General features: G+C 41.7%; 1 protein-coding gene across 2 annotated transcripts in view; it reads left to right on the top strand.

Annotated features, from left to right (window-relative positions):
- LOC137522551 (LIM homeobox transcription factor 1-alpha-like) overlaps positions 1-1,839 on the top strand; it is a 136,167-nt gene extending 134,328 nt beyond the window's left edge. For both annotated transcript variants that reach the window (XM_068242631.1, XM_068242632.1), the window contains exon 9: positions 1,050-1,839. In XM_068242631.1, coding sequence (XP_068098732.1) covers positions 1,050-1,207 — 158 coding nt within the window. In that variant the 3' untranslated portion in view covers positions 1,208-1,839. The remainder of the gene's footprint in view (positions 1-1,049) is intronic.
- The last annotated feature ends 24,258 nt before the right edge of the window (positions 1,840-26,097 follow it).

Here is a 26,097-nt window from a genome sequence, read left to right as displayed (position 1 = left end):
TATAAATAAAATCCACCCATTTTATTTGGCCATTAGTCCCGGCTATCACATTTAAATTATGCTCCTAGTACAATGTATGGCGGCAATATAATATTTGGAAGTAAAGGTATATTTTTTCTGTTTTGGGTTTTTGTGTGTGCGTCCGGTCATTTGCAAGCCCTTATGTACTGAAATAACAGTAATATACCCCCATGACATACATATTAAAAAAAGCTGAGTCCCTGCGTAATTTAACTTTTTGCCACCAGGAAGTGTGTAATTTTCTTTTTTTTTCTTTACTTTACTTTCTTCTGTTATTATGGAGAGACATGGCCCCTGATTGGGGACATGTCCATTCACTCCAGGCAGTGCGATTGGTTCGAGTGAACCTTCGGTTCCCTTCCGCAATCGCCACTACAGAAATGCTGCTGGATACGCGCACCACCCGCCACTATAACACTGGACGCTTGTACACGCTTGTACACGTCCAGTTAGACCTGAGCAGTGTCTTAGATTTGAGCCGTGTCAATCTGGACAACTATAGTCATCCAGTTAGACTGAAGTGGTTCAAAGTCGCAAACCCCCAATGTTACTTCTTTCTCACTTCTGCTGCTTTACCATCCTAGACTTCCCTATTTCCACTAACTCAACACGAATCCATACCACACCCTTCAGCTTTCTATATTCGAGATTGGTAACAGCGTCGGAAGGGGTGGCACACATACTAGCCAAAGTTTCAAGATGGTAATATGAGGAAGGGGGTAAAAAGCAGCCAACACTCTTGTAGTGCAGTTTGGCAGGCCTACCCACTTTGAGTCAGGATTGGCAAGTTTTCAAAACTATGAACATTAGCTTTGGGGTTTGCCAGTCTGCCCTGTGTACCACACCAGAGTTCACCCAATACAAGTTAAAAGACGTTAACTCCACCAATGTCATGCAAATCTTTTTTATAATGCAACCAAACCACTGCTGTTTTGCAAAGTGTAGTCAGTGAAATTCTTGCTTGTACTACTAGCTTCAAATGCAGAATATATTAAATCCTCTAAGAATTGTCATTTGTATCATTTCAGGTGGAGAGACTCTGTTCCATGACATGGACAGTGATGATGCTTCTCTCAATCTGGGTGAATGTCTTCTAGCAGCTCCTGAAGTAGGTTCTCTGCAGACCAGAGTGGGAAACCCCATTGATCGTCTGTACTCCATGCAAAGCTCCTATTTCACTTCCTGAAATCCAATTATGAATATTTCAGATATGTTTTCAGGACATGTAAAACGCCCTATGTCTTCTACTGAAGCCGTCCAATTATTCCATTAGTATTAGACAATGAAACTGTCACTGGAGATCTGGAGGATAGACTACAAAATTGCTGCTGTGCTAGAACCTGTTCTGTTCACCCTGAGCCTTCAAGCATGGATAAGTTGGACTGATCTAGACAGAACAGGGGTCTGACCTTGGAGCCCTGTGGAAATCTAAAGACGTGTTCTATTTGTCCATATCAACTGTGTTCATCAGCTGCTTTCATAAAATGTTGTAACAGGATCTGATTTTACCCTGGAAAAACAAGAGAAAGTCAATGTGTCCCCATGAGGACATCACATGCTGAGACGTTGGTTTATCTGTGAATGAGACATGAAATGTTTAACTAGAGTCCAATAGAGTTGTGACTTGTTGTACCACCAGTCATGCACTGGAAGGATGTAGACTGATGAATTCAGTGTATTAGCTGCATTAAAATTGACACTGAGCCTACAGTATAATATGCATTGGAAGGTATTTAATGTTGCACAGTTGTGCATTTATTTATGTAAAGCATAGCTTATTTCTTTTGTCTTTGTGTTAGGACCTGAAGAAAGGTCATTTTTGCCCATTGTTTAGTCCTTGTTCAATGTTGTTATCGAAATAGATAAAAAACATTCAATGACTTAATGGTGTTTTTACTGACTCACTGATGATGAGTGATCGCTGGTTGTACAAGAACTGTTTCTAGGTTGGTAGCTGGTAGGGAACTAGGCCATACAGAAGGTATTTGCAATGATTCAGATTGCAGTGAGACTATGTCTCCCACAATGCTTCACTGCTGAATAAGCAATGATGTGTCATCTTGTTAATTTTACAGAGCCACAATAATCCAACAACATGCATACAGACTGTTTTGGATTGGTTGATCCTCATCAGTGCATGGCATGGACTAGTGTGTCTCTATGGGGTAGGACTTGAAGCACCCAGAGTTACAGATTACACAGCAAGCTCATGGTGATTTACATATTCAGCAGTGAAGCATTGTGGGAGACATCATATGCTTACCCGAATCTGAATGATCACAAATACCTTTCTATTTTAAGAAGGCACACTTTTGTTTTGGGTAAATGAATCAACAAATCTACAATCTATCCTACACCATTGAATTTTCTGAAATATTGATCAGAATTTTCCTTCACAGCTAATCGTAAAATATTGAAAAAAAAACAGACATTTGATTGCATTCCTCGATACAAAAATTACATTATTTAATTTTTCTATACAATCAATTGTTTATTGAAAAAACATGAGCATTTAACTTTTTATGGAATTGTATATGGCCATTGCTTTCTTTCTGAAGCCTGATGGCCCGACATTGCCCGGGTATATATTTGGCGGGTGTTGGCTCCACCCACTTTTTCTAATACTAATACACAATTACTTAATTACTCAATGATCTAGTTTGTGAGTGTTGCAGTCTTTGCATTGAAATGAAACAAATCTGATTGGATGTTTGTGGCTCCACCCCCTTTTCTGAAGTTGAACCCCAGTCACCCAATGGCCAACTGTACCAGGTTTGAGGCTTGTGCCATTAACAGTGCAAGAATGGCAGCATTAAATATTACCCTTGAAAATCAATAGGTGAATTTTGATTGGCTTTTGTAGGCTCCACCCACTTTTCTGAATATATTTCCCAGTCACCCAGTGACCAACTGTGCAAAGTTTGAGAACCCTACCATAAACAGTGTAAGAATGGCTGCAGTTTACATTTTCCCTGTGAAATTTGTATTTGTCTCTGCCCACTTTTTGGTTATGGGGATAAAAAGTATCCTATATGTTATTCCAGGTAAAGTATTACGTGTGTGCCAAATTTCATTTAAAACCGTTCAACCATTGTTGCGTGATTGAGTAACAAACATCCAAGCATCCAAACTTTCACATTTATAAGTAAGATAATAAAAATAAAATGTTGAGACCATTTCAAAGTGAATTTAACCTCCTTGGTGGATATCACGAGTCAGGCTTAGGGTGGAAAAAACAAGCCAGGAGCGGTAACCCTAAGCGTGACTCGTGGTAGCCGCCAGGAGCCTTGGGCAGAGCATAGCTGAAAACAGCAGGTGTTTTCACACACCCCACAAGGGAGTCAGGCGCCGGAAGCCATTCTCCTTCCTGTCCTCGCAGTCTCTGCATTACTCGAGTGAGATTGCTGTTTGTCGTCATGACGACAGACAGTGATCTCACTACAGGGAGTACGGAGGGGGAACTGCAGTGCTGGATCCCAGGGAGGTGACCCCAGGGAAGTGAGTACTGTAAGTGCTAGGGCTGCTGCAGGGCTCACTAGCAGCATGATTTTTTCCTGGTTTTAGGGTCTAAGCCTGCAACATACATTGCACTGATTTTAGACCATAAAATCCGGAAAGAATCATAACGCAAGGGGGTTAAAAGAAATTTCTCAAGGTGGATAGGAACAGAGGCAGGATCTTTCGCAATTTGGTCGCATTCTTCTTTGTGAAAACACTCAGGGCCACTGAGGCCCAGGCCTTGAGCGCCTGCTGCCCAAGGAGGTGGCTGGACATGGAAAAAGGGTTGTTGCATATAGGAGAGGAGGCTGCAGATGAGAAAGGGAAGCCCTGAATAGGGAGCAACACATGGAAAATGGGAGCTGCTGCCTAGGGGAGCTGTAAAGGAGAGCGGCAGCTGTACATCGGAAACTGGGCGCCCCATAGCAGAAATGCTATTCTGCGCGGGGCGCGTAGCGCTAATTCGGGACTCTGGCAGCTGCCAGACCCCGAATTACATCTTCCTCCGAGTTGCGACAACTCGGAGGCGGAATAGTTTTTAACTCCGCCTCGGAGTTTAGCGACAGAGGTGAGAGCCGTCATTCTGCTCTCACCACGCCGAACTGAGCGGCTTTGATGCACTAAGCACTCGCTGTACATGGATGTTACACATGGAAGAGTGAGCTGCACATAATGTAGAATGGGAGGATGGCTGCAAATGGAAGGGGAGCCACAAGAAACTTGGCCTGAGGCAGAAAAAATATAACTCAGTCCTTGACAACATTGAAAGGGCTTTATGGGGTTGGAAGTACCAAAACATCCAATAAAATACCAGCACTTAACTCTCAATGATCAGAACTGAAAATCTCTTTGGGTTCCTTTCTACTAAATGCTTCCTGTTTGTCTTTTTCCGCATGCAGAAATGTGCACATGAATTAATACATCTTATGCAATATTTTTTTGCACACAGAAAAATAAACTGACTACCTCATGTGTTTTTCCACCTTTTTTAATTTTTTTTAATTTAATAATTTTATTTCTGTTAATTACAGTACAGTGGTACTATGAAATAATTCATACTATCAGACCACTGAACAGAAGACAGGCCCCAATCACCCACCTGGGGTGCCCTGTGAGCTACCCACCTCTGCCAGGAACAGTTTTTAAGTTTGTCTTAGGCTAAGCCTAGGTTCACAGTGCTTAGTTGCGTTGCAGAAAAAGTTTGCATGTCAACTCACTGCACATACAATTCTATGGGCCTGTTCACAGAAACTGATTACATTATTCTAACGTTCTGCATGCAGGCTTTGCATTAAAGTCTATGTCTCGTCTCCATTGTAGTTTACACACATTTTAAGGCGAGCAATATGCAACTGACTACTGTGAATCCAGCCTTAAGGACACTGAAAGACAGAAAAGTAATTTTTCACACCTGACCTGGACTTATTAAAAATTAAATACTATCAGGGCTAGTTCACAGTGCTCAGTTGCATCGCAGAATAATTCTGCATGTTGATTCACTGATCATACAGTTCTATGGGGCTGTTCATAGTACTGCATTGTAACTGATCGTGTTATTCTAACTCGCTGCATGCAGGCTTTGTATTAAAGTCTATGTCCAGTCTCCATTGCAGTTCACTTCACACTCCTTATGAGCATGCTTTATGCAACTGACCACTGTGAGGCTAACCTCAGGCTACACAACACAGATAAAACGCAACGCAAAGAAGCAAGTAATGTGTTGTGGTGGCATGCGATCTAACTGAGGCATAAGATTTAAAATTGAATCATAGGAGTAAGACATTTGTGTCTCACATTTGAGAGTATAAAGCCCCACCTTTTTAAAAACAGATGTGCGCATGTGCAATGGCTGTAAGGTAGTGTGACGCAAAACAACGCCAACATTTAAACATGCAAGTGTTACCTTAGACGAATATTGAACACGTCAATGCATTTATTTGCATAAACACAGAGCAGGATCTGCGTTATTTTGACATGAGCCATTGACGCGTATCGCACCCTATGCACTGTGAATGTCACATTGACTTTTCATTGCTGTGCGATATTCTCCGTTAAAAAACTCCGTCATGACGCAACGCAACTGAGCACTATGAACCTAGCCTTAGGGCAAATTATTTATAACCCTTGCTTGAGTCATTTCATGCCCCAATCTGAGTTCCTTCGAGATTAAAGTGAATTTGCATTTGTGTGAATAAAGTCATATGCAGGAATGAAGCTAGGACTTTTTGAAGATAAAGGTAAACTTTCTTGGATTAAAAAAAGATCTCACTACATGTAACTGCATTATCCATCTCTAATGATGTTCAGTGCTAGCCTAGGGAATAAGGTCCTCAATTGAATTAAAACGTAATATTAATTTATAGAAATGTATATGCATGTGTGTGGCAATAATGTCCTGTGCATGATGAAAAGGAAATTAAAAAAATAGCGACTTCACATTCAAAGAAATGAAGACGTTATATTGAGCAGTGTGCAAAACTCTAACTATTTTCAATTACACAAACTGAATTGTTCACAGTGGTCAGTTGCATTGCAGAATAATTATGTATGTCAAGTCACTCCCCATATATTTGTATGGGCCTGTTCACAGTAACAGATCACTGCATGCAGGCTGTATTAACTAATTACTGCACCAGGTGCATTATAAATCACGCCCTGGGAAACTTAATTTAAAGTCCCACTCCTGCGTGCACAGCGGTGCGCACCGCCATTACCGCCAGTTACTAACGCAGTTCCCATTCATAAATCTGAGTCCCCGAGTCAATGAACACTGGCATCTATTAGAGGGTGTTACATTGCCACGCATTATTTCTTATTCACGTCCTTACACACGTGAATTGGAAATAATGACTGGGGGCTTCTTGTGGCCAAATAGTAAAACTACATCACAACATATTTTATTTAATAAAAATACCTACACTTACATTTAAAATTAATTATTTCCCACCCACACTCCCCCATAGTATCAAAACATATATATATATATATATATATATATATATATATATATATATATATACATTTACATAAAAAAATAAAAATACATAAATAGTTGCCATAGGGACTGAACTTTTTTTTTTTATTGTCAAGGGGTATATAACTGTTATTTTTTAATGTGTGGGCTTATAAATAGTGATGCAAAACTGAAAAAAATGCACCTTTATTTCCAAATAAAATACTGGCGCCATACATTGTACTAGGGAAAATTTTTAAACGTTGCAATAACCGGGACAAATAGGCAAATAAAATGTGTGGGTTTTATCCACAGTAGACCGAAAACTGAAAACGGAAAAAATTCGTTTTTCTTTTTATTCGAATTAAAATGTGTTTAGAATAAAATAATTCTTAGCATAATGTACCTCCCAAAGAAAGCCTAATTGGTGGCGGAAAAAACAACTTATAGATCATGTTGTTGTGATTAGTTGTGATTAAGTTATTGGTGAAAGAATGGGAGGAGCGCTGACAGGTGAAAATCCCTCTGGTCCTAAAGGGGAAAAACCCCTCAGTGGTTAAAGGACCACTATTGCAAAAAAAAGTTAGCAGTTAAAATCTGACAGAACCGACAGGTTTTGGGCCAGTCCATCTCTTCATGGGGGATTCTCAGGGTCTTTTTTGTTTTCAACAGCATTTCTTGAACAGCAGTTGCAAAGTCTAACTGACAAAATAGTGTACAAGTGAGTAGGGAGGCTGGCTGGTATCTTACTATTTTGGCAGTTAAACTGCTGTTCAGGAAATGCTGATGAAAACAAAGAAAACCCTGAGAATCCAACATGAGGAGATGGACAGGCCCAAAACTTGTCGGTTCTGTCAGATTTTAACTGCCTTCTTTTTTCACGATAGTGATCCTAAACGTCAATGTCCAGTCTCCATTGCAGTTCACAATTATCATAACGCATAAGTTATGCAACTGACCACTGTGAACCTAGCCGTACAGTTAAAACTGCCAACAGTTTGATAGAGTTAGAGTTAGGACCCTGAACTGAGTAATATCTTTGAAAATACATATACTAGGCTATATATTTATAATTTCTATTATAATAGAAGCATACATACTTACCTTCACAGTCTTCTGTTTTCTTTTGCCAGGTCACCCTTACATTTCCAACAACTTCTTGTAGTTGGGCTCCTGGAAGCAGTTCATCTAATTAGTGGTTTTAACTTTATTTTTCTTTTTGTCCGTTCTAATACTACTGATGTCTTCTTCCTTTGACTCATGCACTTCTAGCTTCTGGTGCACGGTACTGCGCTGATGCTGTGCTGTACACGTAGGACACAGTACCCATGGTATTGTGTGCTGTGTTAGGGGAGTTAGGAAGTTGATGCAAAATGTTTTCAGGGCTTGTTTTTGTAAGGTGCAGTGCAGGAAAAGTGAGGCCCGGCGCAGACCTCCTACACTGCAGCATTGCCCTGTGTTTTCTCAAGATTGCCGCATAGATTTGCTCCGCGGCCCCTCTTCTGCCAAGACGTGTGTATTACACTATTCTCAATTCTAACTGCAAGGCAGAAGAGGGAGCACTGAACAAATATAGAATGTGCCATATACTGATCAGGTCTAAAAATGACACAGGCAGCAGATCAATGAAAATTTGCCTGCTAAGCTCCTATACCTACCAATGCCAAAAATTATAAAAAAAAAAAAAAATTATACTTGCTACTGTTCAGAGCTATATGTTTGTTGTACAACAGAATTACGATCACCATGTTTGGATGCGCATTTTGCCGTGGAGCACATTTGTTTGTGTGCAGTTTTCTGTATGCATTTTCTGCATACTAAGGGCTTGATTCACAAAGCGGTGCTAACCTACTTAGCACGTCTAAAGTCTTTAGACGCGCTAACCAGGGTGCTAAGTAGGTTAGCACCGGATTTCTCAATCAGATCGCGCGCTAACTTTGCGCGCGCAAAGTTTTACGCGCGCAAAGTTTTACGCGCGCTAAGTCCCATAGGCTTCAATGGGCACTTCGCGCGGAGCGCCCTGCGCTCTGTGCAGTACGCGCGTAAAGTTTTACGCGCATAAAGTTTTGCGTGTGTAAAGTTTTATGCGCGAAAAGCTTGTTTAGACGTGCTAAGGGCGTTTTCACAGGCGTGCTAACAGTTAGCACCGCTTTGTGAATCAAGCCCCATGTGTGTTTTTCCCCAGAAAACTGCAGGTGTTTTTGTCATTGCGGGTAATGTATTTGATAGAGAAAATAAACACAGTGCTGCACAGCTGCCAGTTGTTTTTTCTGCATCCAAAAAATTCATACAAGTGTGAACTGTCCCATTGATTAACATGGGTTCTCAATATAAATGCGTTTTCTTGTGCAGAAAACAGGCAAGTGTGCACCCTGCCTACATAGTATAGAAACTTTTATTTAACATTACAGTCTCAATTAGTATACTGGTATAAACAATGTCCACATTCTCGCATGTACATAATCATCAGATGACTATTTCTAATTTATTCCTTTTAATGAGTACCTGATATCTTCTGTTTTCTATTAAATTGTTTGCGTAAGCTCCGCCATGAAAGAGTTAAATCTGTTCTGAGACATGAACCGAGCAAGGTCTGTAGCTGTATGAATGGAGCACATATTATTTTATTCTAGAGGAGGTGGCTGGTTTCCAGGTGACACCTGGTCCAAATGTTCAGATAAGGGGGAGAGTGGATCAGCCAGCGCATAAATTAGCACCTGATGACAGACTTAACTAGAGAACTGACCTGCACACAGCTTATCTGCTCAGCACGGGGTGGAAGAGGTAAAAATGTGTGGAACTGAAGGAGGGTTCAGTATCAGATTCTTCCCTACCTTTTGCACTACAAACTGATCACTTGATAAAAAATAAACATCTCAAGGATATACATATACATACAGTATATATACAGTATATTTACAGTATAGTATCAGAATAGTATCTCACAAAAAAGAGTACACCTCTCACTTTTTATTTTTTTATATTTTAATATCTCTTTTGATGGGACAACACTGAAGAATTGACACTTAGATACAATGTAAAGTAGTGTAATGCCTTGTTAAAAAAAATTGAGCATAAAGGTGCTCCAGAAGTAAACCCTATTGAGCATCTGTGGGGCATCCTCAAACAGAAAGTGGAGGAATGCAAGATCTCTAACATCCACCAGCTTCATCATGGAGGAGTGGGCGAGGATTCCAGTAACAACATGTGAGGCTCTAGTTAACCCATTCAGGTTCCGTCGTTTTCACTTGAGAAATGTTCACCTCCCATTCATTAGCCTATAACTTTATCACTACTTATCACAATGAACTGATCTATATCTTGTTTTTTCCGCCACCAATTAGGCTTTCTTTGGGGGGTACATTTTGCTAAGAGACACTTTACTGTAAATGCATTTTAACAGGAAGAATAAGAAAAAAACGGGAAAAATCATTATTTCTCAGTTTTCAGCCATTATAGTTTTAAAATAATACATGCCTCCATAATTAAAACTCACGTATTGTATTTGCCCATATGTCCCGGTTATTACACCGTTAAAATTATGTCCCTATCACAATGTATGGCGACAATATTTTATTTGGAAATAAAGGTGCATTTTTTCCGTTTTGCATCTATCACTATTTACAAGTTTAAAATAAAAAAAATATAGAAATATTTCATCTTTACATTGATATTTAAAAAGTTTAGACCCTTAGGTAAATATTTACATGTTTTTTTTTTTTTTTATTGTAATGTTTTTTTTTTTATATTAAACATTTTATTTGGGTATTTTTGGGAGGGTGGGATGTAAAGTATAGTTTTATAATGTAATTGTGTGTTATGTTTAATTTTTCTTTAACTTTAGTTGTAGTTTTACTTTTTGGCCACAAGATGGCGGTCATGAATTTGTTTACATGACGTCACTCTAAGCGTAACACACGCTTAGAGTGACTCATCGGGGAGGGAACGGCCAGAAAAGGCGCAGCTTCCGAGAGAAGCTGTCACTTTTTCAGCGGGGGAGAGGAATCAGTGATCGGGCTCCATAGCCCGATACATTGATTCCTTGGCTACCAAATCCGTGGCCGGGAGTGCGCGTGCACGTGCGCGATCGGCCTCAGGAGCGCGCGGTAGCGCGCATGGTTCCGGGACGTAGTTTCTACGTCCAGGAACCAAAATAGGTTAAGGTAGTGCTGGAAACTAATGATGGGCACTCAAATATTGACGTTTTGGGCAGAATTCACACTTGAGACCTTGTAACACCAACTAGTAGCATGACCCCATGGATGAAAAATGTCTAATTGGGCAGAATTTTGACATTCTTCACTTTAGGATGTACTCACATATGTTGCGTGACTTTAGGCGTGATAACCATTGCACCACGCTGGAGAAAAGCCAGTTTAGGTGTGATAAGTTTAGGTGTGATAAGTTTAGGCGTGATAAGTTTAGGTGTGATACGTTTAGATAAGTTTAGATCGCGCGCAAAGTCCCGCACGCAAAGCAGCGCCATTAAACTCTATGCAAAGTGCACCAGACTTTGCTAGCGCAAAACTTTTGATCAGCTGTGCACTGCGGTGCTAACCCAGTTGGTGCTATAGTTATCAGGCCTAAACTTATCACGCCTAAACTTATCATGCCTAAACTTATCACGCCTAAACTGAGTTTAGGCTTGATAAAGGGCTTTTCACCAGCAGTTTTTTTTTTTATAACATTGCATCATTCTCTAATATTTATTTATTATTTATTTATTGTATTTATAAAGCGCCAACATATTACGCAGCGCTGACAGCTCTGACATATTACGCAGTGCTGAATATATTTATATTAGTATTTGAAGTTTATACACTACTCAGCATTCTAAATGATTTTACAGAGCAGGCAAGTGACCTCTGCAGAAAAAAAAACAATACAGTGCCAGACACTTGAGATAATGAGCTTCAGAAGACAGAGCTCTTTGCGATTTTAAAAGTCGTGAAGTTGAATGGCTCCTTTGCATAGATAACAACTGGAGTTTCTTAACTCTTCCTGTACTGGACACAGTATTAAACTTATGTCTCTGCTCGTAATGTTTTATTTCTTTGCTGTACAACACATACAAATCATTGTATCATAATTTTTTTTGCTTCAGTGTCTCTTCAAGCTGTTTAAACTGTGAGTGTCTGGTTAAGAGTTTCACATTTTGCTCTGCCCATCACCGCTTTTACATCTCTCAGGCTAAAAAAAAAAATCATGCTTAGCTTCTCTCTACAGGGGTTTAAGATAAAACTAAAGAGAGCAAAATACAGGCATTTCCAAAATTACCAAAATTGGTTTTGTTTGGATGACTTTCAAAATAATGTAAGGCTTAAGAAAGGAACTCATAGAAAGCTATAACACTTTTGGCAACCTTGACATAGAACCATTGTGTTGTGTTGTATGGAATCTGCATTCATATTATTAAGCTGATAAATTTGGCTCATGTATTACAGACCTATCTTGATAACCCTCCTTATGTTTTCTAAACAGCATTGTAATGGTTACAAAAGTCTGTTGTTACTACAGCCAACTTCTAGACATTTCCAGGGGTCAAACTGCCCACTTTGGTTCTCCTAATGCTGTTGTCAAAAGACAAGAGAAGGATGAAATTCTTCTGTGGAACCCTGATCTTCGGTCAAATAAGAGAATAAGTGCTGAAGCTGAAATACACTGATTAGCCAGAACATTAAAACCATCTGCCTGTACTGCGTTGGTCCCCCCTCATGCTCCGTGACCTCTTGATGCATGGGTCCTAAAAGGTTTCCTGCTGTATCTGCTGAATGTTAGCAGCAGAACCTATTTCTGTAAGTTCTAAGGTGGGACCTCTGTGCATAGAACTTGTTTTCAGAGCTAACACCACAGATAAATAAAGCACATGCAGCCAGCCAGCCAACCACATAAAAGAAAACATAGTTCATCAGACTAGGCCACCTTCTTCTATTGTTCCATGGTCCAGTTCTAATGCTGACTTGCCCATTGAGGGCCCTCTTGCTGTTGGACGGGGTCATGTTTATCTCAGCACCAGTGCTATAGTAGTTTTTCAGTGGGATTGGGCTTGACTTAAATAAATATAAACGTGTAAGATGTCTCACTGGCTCCATCGCCCCTGCACTTCCCTTGTTTCGCAGCCACCGCTGATGAAATGGCAAGAGGAATACCTAATAACTAGAGAAATACCTAATGAGATGTCACAGTGATAGCTGATTCAAAAAGGATTCTCAGAACAACAGACATGCCTGATTGTAAAGGTTTACTTCAGCACAGATCTTTAGTCACACCAGTAATGATCTTGCTATAATTATATGACAATGCCATAGGCCAGTGCAAATGTTAGCACATTTTACAGTAATGCCCTTCCAATGATAGAAACCATCAGAAACATGTACAGCCTTTATGGGCCAGATCCAATTCACTTTTTCTCTTAAGTGTTTTCCTCTGTGATATCTTCACATATTTTCAATAACATGCCTTTTAAGCTACCAGCAAGCAAGAAAATACACATAATAATTTTGACAGCACTTTTTCACCTACTTTGTGGTACCTTCTCAATTTCAGTGCTGAAAAGTTATTTTAAACAGAAATTTCAATGCACAGACCATCTAATATCTGAATACAATCGATGCACTGAAACCGCTGGAATTGGGCATGGCAATTGGCAACAGACAGGCCAGGAGGGGCCGTGCGAGCGACACCAACACTTTGATACACAATATTTCAGGTACAAGGCTGCCACCATCCCTTTTATCCAGAAATAGGGAAACCCTCCAGCTAGGCTGTGCTGAGAAGAAAGGGTTAACAATCAGTTATTACTCAAACAATGCAATACTTCAGGTAGCGAATCTTCAGAAAGGCTAGGATTCTTTCTTTTGTGCTCAAACAGGTATGTAGCCAAAAATTGACCTTAGAGAAACTCCAGCAAAGGTAATGTAATTAAAAAGATGCTTCATTTTTGCAATAATTGTGTATAAATGATTTAGTCAGTGTTTGCCCATTGTAAAATCCTTCCTCTCCCTGATTTACATTCTGACATTTATCACATGGTGACATGTTTACTGGTGGCAGGTAATGTCAGAGGAAGGAGATGCTGCTTGCTTTTCTGGCAGTTGGAAACAGCTGCTATTTCCCACAATGCAATAAGGCTCCCAAAGTGTGATGTCAGAACCATGGTCCTCACATCACACTGTGGGGGGGGGGGGGGGAGTATTCACCACAATATCAGCCATACAGAGCCCCCTGATGATCCGTTTGTGAAAAGGAAAATATTTCTCATGTAAAAGGGGGTATCAACTACTGATTGGGATGGAGTTCAATTCTTGGTTAAGTCTTTTATTGTAAATGCAATAAAAATAATTAATATATACAGAAAATTATTAAAATTAACAATTACGGGAACGGTAGCCACAGGTGAAATAAAACTTCAAAAACAAAAAAAATGAATACTTAAAATTACTTAAAATTTTGGAAGATATATGTCCTTGTGCGGAAAGTTCCTTTGTTTCAGAATCCAGGGAAGCTAGCCATGGGTTTTCTTGCTAGCTTTAATTCATAGGTGGTGTTAAGATGGAGAACTCTTATCAGATTTCAGTCCTTTGCTTATATCGGACCCAGCTCTTAAAGGCCGGAACTCAGAGCCAACCCCTGGGCTGGTGCTAGGGCGTTTCTTTATTTTGGAGGGAACCTTGAATCCTAAATATGTGACATTTTTATATATATCGGGCCACGTTAATTGCACACAAATAATAATAGCAAATTCACACTCCCCAAAGAATATGAATCACATTAATACCAGACATCAATAGTGTAGGACATTCTGTTACTGAGAAGTGGGATAACGAGGCTGTAGCTTATGTTAGCCCCATACAAGAGGGATGAAAAGGACCATCACGTTACTAGAGATGAGAGGATATTCTTTTCATATAGATCATAAGTATGCTATCTTTTAAAAAGGCAAAATAAGAAAGTATAGTTATTAAATATAGCCAGGGCGCTTACTTCCACTGTGTCTGCTCCCATACTGAGCTTCTTTCTGCAGTGTACTACCAAATGTCTCTTTTCAGGTTGGAGTTCACACCTCCATGTGAGCTGGGGAATGCTATCTCCCAGACCAGAGATGCCTGATGAAAGAGGGTCCTGTTGTCCCAGGTATTTTAAGAAAAACATTGTCATCTAAACATAAGGCTCTTTCTGAAGTAACCCCAGGAGTTTTGTACTCTGCTACTCCTAGACATGCAATTTGGATTGTACCATGAATAACAATCAGAAAACCGATTGATTGCATTTTTTCACGGTTCGTCTGTGACAGTGGACACTAATGATCTAATCTTTTTCATCCAATCTTACCAAATCTATGTGATACAAGGGTAAATTGAGTGAATATGTTGAATGTATAATTTAGGCAGTCCCTTATACTACATAAAAATGGTAAGATTTGATAGAAAAGATTGGATCATTAGTGTCCACCAAGGATAAAAAAAGGTATGGTCTGTTAATGAATACTACTATTCAAAGCACATGTATAGATGATCATAACCATTAAAGCACCAATAAAATTCTAATGGAGGCCTCTCAGGTCCAGGAATCCTGGTATGGTCACTCACCACCTATCTATTCCACATTGCTATGCCACGTTACTACTTTGGACAATCTTAACATTGAAGGATCTCTCTAGTAAACATCTGGGAATGATTGCTGTACAGACACAGGGCTTGGCAACCTGTTCCGTTCTATGGAGCACAGAGATGAGCAACACATTTTGCATAGTAGTAATTATGCAGGGAAATTCATAATTATGCTGTGAAATGGTGCTGTGAAATTGTAAACTATTGCAAAATTAATTTAGCATTACCATTGACTCGTAAATTTGTGAAATATTTATCTTTGTGAAAGTATCTTTTCTTGTGTCTGTTGACTTTCAATACATTTGCTGAAAATGAATTTTCAAATGCATGGTCATACATTTTTGCAGATATGTTTTCAAATACTTTACTGAATTTTGTGAAAGTGGAAATTACCCCAAATCATGAATACATGTGAAATCTTAGTGTCTTAAAGAGACTCTGAAGTGAGTCTAAATTCACTTTTTTAACATGCAGTCTGTAACGATTGGTGTCAGCACACAGAGAGAATCTGATTATTGGTGATCTGCAGTATCACCAACAATACAGATATATACCTGATTATTGATGATCTGCAGAATCACCCATAATACAAGTATGACTAACCTCTTAACACCTGATAAAGTGTTAGTGTTTTGGTGCAACAGTAGGCTGTCTCCCGTGGGGCGGGAGACGCAGATAACAATGAGCATGGACCACCTGAGGAGCAGATGGCCCTTGGCTGTGTGTGAACTATCTCCTAGGACAGGGGATAGAGATAACCTGCGAGCCAGTGATTCCCTGTAATACTGGGAATCAGACTATACTGCAGCCAAAGGACTCCTAAGGGCTAGAGCCCCTGACTGGACTGCAGAGAGGCCTCTCTGAGGAACAGGAGGTCTCTGCAGCTACCTGACACTTGGCGGGGTAGTGTCACACAGGTAGTACAAACAGACTGAACACTCAAGGTATGAGTGACAGCCAGAAGGGTCGGTCAGGCCAGGTCGGCAACACACGAGCAGATAAGGTACAGAGACAGAAGGCTGATTCGGTAACCAGGTACAGGCAGGGTTTGGCAACAGGTAGGCAGATATGCAAAGGTACCGAATCAGCAAGCAGGAGAGAGGTCAAGAGAGCAATTGGTCATAACAGATAAATCAGAGGCCTAGTCTAGAGTGTAAGGTCCGTGGTCTCAACACCCAGGAACTGGTCTAAGGTATAACACAGCAATGACACAGTATTCCTAAGCTTGGGAGTGAGGTCCTTGGTCACAACACCCTGGAACTGGTCTAAAGTATAACACAGCAATGACACAGTATTCCTAAACTTGGGTGTGAGGTCCTTGGTCACAACACCCTGGAACTGGTCTAAAGTGTAACACAGTAATGACAAGAGCGTAATCTGGCTAAGTGTGAATTCCCAGGTCCACCTGGTTCTAACACACTGTGGGATCTGACTATGGTCTGAGTGCTAACACGTATGTATTCGCAACGGCAGACAACCTGAGACTGACCAGCGAGATCTATATATAGTGCAGCGCTCCTCCGCGCCACCCAGCGCTACTCAGCCAATGACAGTCTGCGCTGGGATCAGCTGACCAACCTGATCAGCTGATCCCTCTCCTCCTGGCATAAAGGTCCTGCCTCCCAGCGCGCGCGTGTGTAGCTCTCCATCTGTGTGCACTAGAAGGCTCAGACAAACCAGACGCATGCTGCTGTGCGGAAACCGCCAGTCTGAACGCGGAGACAGCCGCCCCGCCGCCAGACCGCGCGGCGGCATCTCCGCAATCCTTTACACAGTCATGTTAAGAACTATAACCCCTGCTAAACCAATGCTATCCCGCGGCAAAACGAGGGGTTTATAACCCCCAAATCCCCTCTCCTAACTCCGGGGAGCGCTTCCTGATGATGCAGAGCTTATGGCTGTAGCTCTGCCTCTTGGCGCATCAATCCCAGCTGATCGCCGCCTCTCCCCGCCTCTCTCAATCTTCCTTCACAGAGAGGGGCGGGGGAGAGGCGGAGATCTGCCTGGTTATTGACGTGCATGGAGGCAGAGCTGCAGCTGAAAGCTCTGCCTCCATGAGCAGCAAAATCCCTGACCAAGAAAGTCGTGGATTTTGCAGAGGGGATTTGGGGGGTATAAACTCCTTGTTTTGCCACGATATAGCAGTGGTTTAGCAGGGGTTATAGTTAAAAAAGTGAATTTAGACATGCTTCAGAGTCTCTTTAACTGCGTAAAATATGCTAAATTTTATAAAAGCAAATGTATCCTTTGCGATTAAGACTGATGGAAAGGGGAGGGTGGAGAACAAACGAGAGGTGTCCTGTTGTGGGGATTACAACAGAAGAACAATTGTTAGTGATCCAACATGATGGTTCACTAACTAGTGGAGCTTTGTACTAACACTACACGGTGGGCCATTTATATGGATGCACCTTAATAAAATGGGAATGGATGGTGATATTAACTTCCTGTTTGTGGCACATTAGTATATGTGAGAGGGGAAACTTTTTAAGATGGGTGGTGACCATGGCGGCCATTTTGAAGTCGGCCATTTTGAATCCAACTTTTGTTTTTTCAATAGGTAGAGGGTCATGTGACACATCAAACTTATTGGGAATTTCACAAATACAAACAATGGTGTGCTTGGTTTTAATGTAACTTTATTCTTTTTTGAGTTATTTACAAGTTTCTCTTTGTTTACAGTCATTGACATGTCGCTAAGATTAACACGTGAGGAGCGGATAGAAATTGTGTTGATGTCTGGCGAACGGAGTAACCGGGTTTGGGTTTTTTTCTGCATATGCGTTTTTCTAGTGTTTTGCGTGTGTTTTACATGTTTGCGGTTCACATACTGTATACAAAACGCATTTGCGTTCTGTATGGGTTTCCATGCGATTTTCTGTTGCGTTTTATGCAAATCACTAGGAAGATAACAGGAAGCTGAGATACATCAGAAAACATAAAAAAAACGCATATAAAAAACGCATGAAAAACGCATACAAAATGCATTATATTGCGTTACCATTGACTTTCATTATGTGTATTTTTTATGCGTTTTTGAAAATTATGCAACAAAACCAGCGTTTTTGAAAAACGCATGTTAGAAAACCCATACAAAATGCATATGTGTTTTTATATGCATTTTTTTGATGCGGCCCATTGACTACCATTGCAGCCAAAAACGCGGCGTTTTCCGCAACGCTAGTGTTTCTGCTAATTGTGTTCCTAGCCTCAATCAGTAGTCAAGGACAAAATGATCAGATACTGAATAGTCTATCTGCTGGTATAATGCAAGGGGTAATCACCAGAAGATGGATAGGGAAACCTACAGTGATGCGACTCAACAAAATGAGCGTTCTTGGATCCACCTTTCACCACGAGGTCACACCGCGGCACACAATGGGCACGAATGAAAGTTCAAACGAACATGGTATTTTGCACAGGAGTGGTCGGGGATCTGATGATCTGATCCGCCATGTCAGTAGTGATCGCTGTGTTGCACAAAAAACAAATCAAATGCAAATGTACCAACGGTCGTAAAATTGGGGAAACAATTGCTCATCATAGAAAAAATGTTGCATCATGGAAAAAAAGACGCCGCAAAAATTGCATCGTAGGGACTGGCCTTTAGTGTCACTTAAGAGTTCTGTCTGGTGACCTCCATGTTTCTGCTCTCACAAGGGAGATTGACAGACTGAAGTACCGCTTACCCCAGACTGTGGTGTGGGCACAAAAGCCGCGTCACAACAATGCAAGCGATCAAATACCACCGTGCGGTCAAACTGAGGAGAAAATACATTTTCAAGAAGTTTCATGGGGATCTATGGAATAGATCTTGTTTCTTTCTGTTTGAAAAGTATTCCTGCAAACAAGGGGTCATTCATTCCATAGGAGCTGCTGTGCAAGAGTGCTCAGCCGTGCATTACGTTTATGCTTAAAAGTATGCTCTAGCTATTTCTGCTTATGAGACAGCCAGTCATGTTCTGAAAGATGAACCCGGGTTAACAACTGTATTATAATACACACAACGAATGTACTCCAACAACAAAAATAGTCATTTTCTGGATGAAACACAGTCTGTCATATACAAATGTAGCAATACTGTGAAATCATTTCCACACATATCGAGCAGTCAACCTTTCTTAATTAAAATTGCAATCATGTATACTGTGCACTATAGATATAAGTTCACATGGATGTTTCAGAGCGGTAGGTACTAAATGTGGGCATTTTAATGCTAAAACATGCAAGTTATACCTGATCTGTACACACTTAAGTGGTGAAAAGGGTAATATTTTAGCACTATTTTTATTATTCGTGAACCATACTCTGATGAGCCAAAACATTAAAACCTGACTGTCTAATATGGAATAAGACCCCCTTGTTCTAACAAAACACCTCTGACCCCTCCAAGCATGGACTCCTTGATGACTCTGAAGGTGTCCTATCCAGCCCCAGGAAATTAGCCGTAGATCCGTAGTTCTTCTGTAAAGTTGGCCAGCCCATACATTGCCAGATGACCACCAGATTCGACCAACAGCTAGATCCCTCACACACTGCAAATGGATTCATATATTTGACCAAACAATCTATTCAAAATCTATGGAACTTTTGCTGCTGCCTCCGCCACCACACTGCAGGCAGGGCTGACTGGCAGGCACCCCATGTCTCCCCCATCTAGTGCTCCCCAGGACCATGCAGAGTGTTGGCAGTGGAGCTCAGTCACCTGTCCACTGGCATTCTCCTCCCATGTCCTGTCTGTATCCCTGCTGGCAGCATGTACTCCATCACCCATTGGCATGTACCATGAAAATGGGGAGAGGGAACAAGTGGAGCACACTGGTGAACAGGTGAGCACATGCTCCTCTGCCAACACTCTGCATGGGCCTAAGGGAGCACTATTTTATATGAAAGGAGATTGGCCGGTGGTCGGTCGATTGGGCGCAAATCTACTGCTGCTACTGCCACTCACCTAATTGCCCCCTTTCCAGCAAGATCTTTCCATCCAAAGCAATCAATAGTTTTGATCAATTTCAACTGCAAATCAGTTGAAACTAACATGGGGCAGCCATGTCAGGGCATTAGTCTCCAACAGAGTCGATAACAGTCATTGTGTCTGCCAGGGAAAAGTGATGGTACATACAAACCTATAGTTACTGCTTTCAGGGGCGTAAGAGATGATTTGCACATTCCAGAGTGATGCATCATGGGAAACCACACTTGCTCACTTAAAGATGAATTATTGCAAATACCTTCTGTTTTAAGAAGGCAAAATTATATTTAGCATCACTTTTTTTAGTAGGAGGGCTTATAAATCTTTTTAAGCTCCTTTTACTCTCCTAATGGTTCTGGGTCACCATGAGCTACAGTATCTGGATACTCTGTAGTGCAGATCAACAAACAATCTGTAAGGAACTTATATGTTGATACTGAAAGTTGTGCCGAGAACCGGGCTGAGACCTCCACTTCTGGGTCTTGGCATTTGTTCCCCCGCTGATGACGTGCAGGCTGGAACGCAGGCCACCCTCCGAGGCAGAGGGAGCGTTCTCAGTACGCCCTCCACAAGGGTAAACAGTAGTCAGCTGATTGCGGTCCGCTGACAGCGCAGTGTCAGCTGATGTTACAGCTGACAATTAGGCAGAATGTGCTGTTGTCTGATTGGATGTGCCAAGTGTGGCCGTCCACTGACTGGATGAGAGTTGTATTTAAACGTGCTGAGTGCGCCCAGTCATTGCCCATGATAGCATAGCTGTGGCTAGTTGCTGGGTGCGCACTTGCTAACATTGTTTATCTGGAATTTGACCCTTGGCTTGTTTCTTGACCATTATTGTCTGCTGCCTGAACTGACCTCTGCTTGTTACCTGGATACTCTTGCCTGCTGCCTGGACCGACCTCTGCTTGTTACCCAATACAGCGCTAATAGAGCTAGGAAATACCTCACAGATACTGGGTATAGCAAGCTATTTACATCACCAAAAAGAAAAGAAAACCCATCTAGTATCTAAATAATGAAGCTGAACAAAAGATTGCAGCATAGAAAAACCTTTATTTATATTTCCACACTGACACTAAGAAGAATTAAAAACAAATAAAATTCCCTAATCACGATAGTAATCATACCTCTGCTCTGCGATATAATAATGTGGTTGGATAGTATTAGGGTATGTTATTTGTAGGCCCCAGAAAAAGGATGGGGGGGGGGGGGAGAGAAAAAATATCCAAAATAGACAAGTGAAACTATGTATATGCACATGCACACACATTCACACACACATCATAAAAAGCAAGATGTGATAGTGATCATATGATCACAAATATTATAAGCCACAAAAACCTTTCAGTTATAATATAAATGTGGTAAAGACTATATCTTGGTACATACACTGAGGAATAAGTAAAAAGTGACTAAGTGCATTATTACAGTTATTTACAAGCTGCTAATAAATAATGTGCAAAATGCAATGAATTGATCAGTACAAACTGTGCAGATAATAAATACAGAGTGATCCATACAGTGATGTGATAAATAAGTACATCCAAGACGGAGGCTTGGATGTACTTATTACATCTTACCATAAAGAACACAGGCAGAGGGACAGGGAAACGCCTTATCCGCTCGGAGCGAACTGCTGCTTCAATGGAGCCTCCATGTGTATACATCAATCAGGGAGTGTAATTAGAGTACTGCTTCACACTGACACACCAAACTCACTGTGTAACGCACCGCAAACAGCTGTTTGTGTAGTGACGGCCGTGCTGGACTGGTGCGCACCATGGCAAGAGTGCAGGCCGTGGCGGTTTTCAAGCCCATATGGTCGCCGGGCTGAGGTAGTTGAATGACAGAACAGTGACTGTCCAGCTGATCAAATTTGGTCTGTCCACAATGAAGCCATGACCTTAGTATCTTGGGTGTGCCCCCCCCCCCCCGAGACACTCATATAGCCGGCGGTCATTGCTTGTGTTACGCAAGCCCCTTCACCGCGGCAAGGTAATGATCACGAAGGGGAATTGGCACATGTACATGCCTTTTGTTTTGTTGTTGCAGCCGCAGTGCAGCCAGAAAAATTAGGCAGAGATGCTGTGTGGGGACTGGGGACCGACTTAGTCTTGGGGTAGGCAGTCACACGGTATGCAGGCAGAGATGCTGTGTATGGGGACTGACTTAGTCTTCGGGCAGGCCTGACCGTGCTTTGCAGACCAGGCATCCATGGTCAGATGGACCCTTGACCCAATGCTGTGTGCCAGAGATGACACCACTTGCCTTTCAACATCACTTTACAGTTTGGGTATCACCTTTTTTGAGAAATAATTGCATATCTTCCACTGCAGTGTGTGGATTTGCTTTTGTGTGCTGCTTTCCCTCAGGTGGTCATCCCATTGCAGTTTGTGCTTTGTAATCATGTGCCTACGTAAGGTAGTTGTCCCTATGCGGGTCTTGGTCTTTCCATTGCTCAATTTTCGGTGGCAGAGAGTACAGATGGCATTGCTCTCATCTGAGGCAGTCACACACAAAAATTTCCACACCGCTGAGCCCTGGGGTGATGGCACTTTGGTGGTGGCGGCCCGACTGAGTGTTAAGTGGGGTGCCAGAATCAGAGCAGGAGGAGGAAGATATGTCATGCTTCGGTGCGGAAGCTGAGAAAGATGAGGTGTTCTGTGTTAAATAGTCAACCACGTCCTGACAATATTGGGGGTTGATGGCACGTGCCTTCTTCTGAACACTGTACTTTGGTCGCGGGCCGCACGAAATCACAACAGCGCGACCTCGAACAGACCTGCCAGTTGGCCTGCCTCTGCCTTTTGTTTTGTCCATATTGGGGGTGAAAGGTATGCACTGACTTGACAATGTGCAGTCAGTCACACAGGTGCAGTTAACAGTTATCACACTACGTGCGCTCACGTAGGTAGGTGGGTGCACTGAAGTGAACAACAGGTAGTAAGCATATGCAGTGATGGGTATTACATGTGCACCTGTCACACACAGACAGGCAAAGTGACACTGACTGACAGGGCTGTATATAATGCAAGTGGGCCACACAAAAAAAAAAAAAAAGATCACAAGAACAAGATTAGCTCTCAAAAGAGCTGTTGAGGGGTGCTTTTTTAGCAATAAAAATAAGCCAGGAGCAAGCTAACAAGCCTATCAGAGCCTAACTAAGCTTTCCCTATGAAAGTCTGCAGCAGCTATCCCTTCACTAATTACTGCATGCACACGAGTGAGTCCACTGCCTGATGCTGCCTGCCTCTTATAAGGGGGGGGGGGGGCTCCAGGAGGGAGTGTAGCCTAATTGGCTACAATGTGCCTGCTGACTGTGATGTAGAGGGTCAAAGTTGACCCTCATGATGCACTATGGGGGAAGACAGAACTTCCAGAAAAGTTCCCGGTTCGCCGCAATCGCGAACCACGGAAGTTTGCCGGGAACCGTTCGCCGGCGAACCGTTTGGGCCATCTCTAACAAGGACAAGACAGGGTCAAAGCTGACTGTAGGCAAGATCAGAAATGGTAGTGTTCCTGAAACTAATAACAGAGACTAACTAAATAAACAGTAGAAGGAGCCTGGTATCAAAGATATCTCATGCCGAGGCGATATGTGAGGTGTTCCTAAAGAGACACTGAAGTGAAAAAAAAAATGATGATATCATGAATTGGTTGTGTAGTATGAATAATTACTAGAACATTTGGTAGCAAAAAAAAAATTCTCATATTTTTATTTTCAGTTATACAGCTTTTTTATAACATTGCATCTCTAATATGTGCAATTTACACATTACTCAGCATTCTAAATGTTTTTATAGAACAGGCATTGAACTTTTGACCTGTCCTGAACTATTTTCTGCAAAAGAAAAACACAATACAGCTGAGATAACCTAATCAGAAGTCAGAGCTCTCTGTAGAACTCAATGGCTATTTGCATAGATAACAACTGGAGTTTCTTAAAGGTAGCCATACACTGGTCGATTTGCCATTAGATCGACCAGCTGACAGATCCCTATCTGATCGAATCTGATCAGAGAGGGATCGTATGGCTGCCTTTACTGCAAACAGATTGTGAATCGATTTCAGCCTGAAACCGATCACAATCTGTTGAGCTGCTCCTGCCGCCTGTGCGCCCCCCCCCCGTATACATTACCTGAAGCTGGCTCCCGGGCGTCTTCTCCACGCTGCACCGCACCGCTCTGTTCCGGCTCCATCCCGGCGCTTCCTGTGTCACTCCGTGACCAGGAAGTTCAAATAGAGCGCCCTCTATTTGAACTTCCTGGTCACTGCAGTGACACAGGAAGCGCCGGGATGGAGCCGGAACAGAGCGGTGCAGCGCGGAGAAGACGCCCGGGAGCCAGCGTCAGGTAATGTATACCTGATCGGATCGGCCGCCGCTAGCGACGCGCACCCTACCCGCGGGCGATCGAGGGTAATTTCCCGCACGGCACGATCGACGGAACGATCCGATTTCGGGAGGAAATCGGATCGGCGGGTGCGTTTAGCACGAACGATTGGCAGCAGATTAGATCCCAGGATCGAATCTGCTGTCGAAACGGCCGCGAATCGGGCCAGTGTATGGCCACCTTAACTCTTCCTGTACTGGAAACAGTATTAGATTTATGTCTCTGCTCCTAATGCTTTATTTCTTAGCTGTTCTACACATACAAATCATTATATCATAATTTTTTTTCGCTTCAGTGTCTCTTTAAATAGTCTGAAGGTAGTCAGCAGCAGACTATTTAAAGAGTCCCAGGTGCAGCTTCAGTAGAAGAAATTCTTAATGCACATCTCAAAGCACATAACTGTAAATTAAATGTTGAGACTGTTATAGACAAGATAACTCAATATGTGAAGTATCAGTTCTGTGAGTCTATCTATCTATCTATCTATCTATCTATCTATCTAGTTAATCTATCTGTACATGATTTTTTTACCTATCTTCTTGTACAGTGTAATGGGAATGAAAGGCATACCTTAGCCCACCTTGGATTAAACACTGCGTGACCACGTGCAGCAAGCCAGCCCTAATGTGATAACATCTCGCCCAAAATAGTGTGCGCATTGTGCACCTCCTGAGATCCAGTTACTCGGCACTGGCTGGCAGAGCTGACTTCAAGCTGGGGATGGCTAGTCAGATGCATTAGAGAGGTCTTGTTATTGAAAGCCTATATGGGGCACGCCTGCTGAGCTCTGCAGGAACTTCTCTACACTTTAAACTGATTAATATCATTCAGACCTCAGTGCTGGCCATTGGGAACTCTACACTACTGAGCATCAGAATCTTCTCTATGAAACATGGCTGATTGAAAAGTGGTGGACTTGTGACATGATTCATTTTACAATGAACTGGACTGAATACGGTAAAACCTTAAAGTGGGATAAAACGCTAGCATAACATTCAATAAAAATGTGTTTTCCTACTTTATAATACCCATACAGTTACCATATTTGTTTTTGTGCGCAAGTAATATTGTCAGTTTACACATGACAACTTCCCAAAGTACAGTTTATTTGCTCTCAAAGTTGCTGTTGCATTTTCTTGCATAGCTGCTGTATTTATATATTAAAATCTATCTTGTGACCACTTCTCAGCTCTCTGCTTCTATAGCAGAGAGAGCTTATTTTCAGCACAGCTAGGAATGTAGCAAACAAAGAAAAGTAAACAAAATATATTGTAATCACCTCTTCGGATGCAGCCAGAAGTTGCCCACTGAAGCAATGAGCTTTTCACTGTAAAACAGAGTGTTGTATTTAACTGTTTGAATATTGTTCTGCTACATTTTTTGATAGTAGATTATATGCTATAAATAATCTTTTAAAGCAAAGAAGAAATGCCGAGTTTCATACCACTTTAACAAAGACTCAATATACTGTAGTGATGTCTATGGACTCAAACTTGCCGAAATGCTTTCTTTACAAAAATTATTTCTAAGTCCAGATTTATATCAAAGGAGCCTATAGGCACAGATGTCCTGGCACCCTAGATTTTGCCCTTTATGAACTTACAAACACCTGGCTGAACTGCACCACAAGTGTGCTGGCTGTCCCAGCTGTTA

This window comes from Hyperolius riggenbachi, chromosome 6, assembly GCF_040937935.1.
Source record: "Hyperolius riggenbachi isolate aHypRig1 chromosome 6, aHypRig1.pri, whole genome shotgun sequence".
Classification (NCBI taxonomy): domain Eukaryota; kingdom Metazoa; phylum Chordata; class Amphibia; order Anura; family Hyperoliidae; genus Hyperolius; species Hyperolius riggenbachi.
Note: the sequence above shows the minus strand (reverse complement) of the source record. Positions and strands in the feature narration are given on the sequence as shown.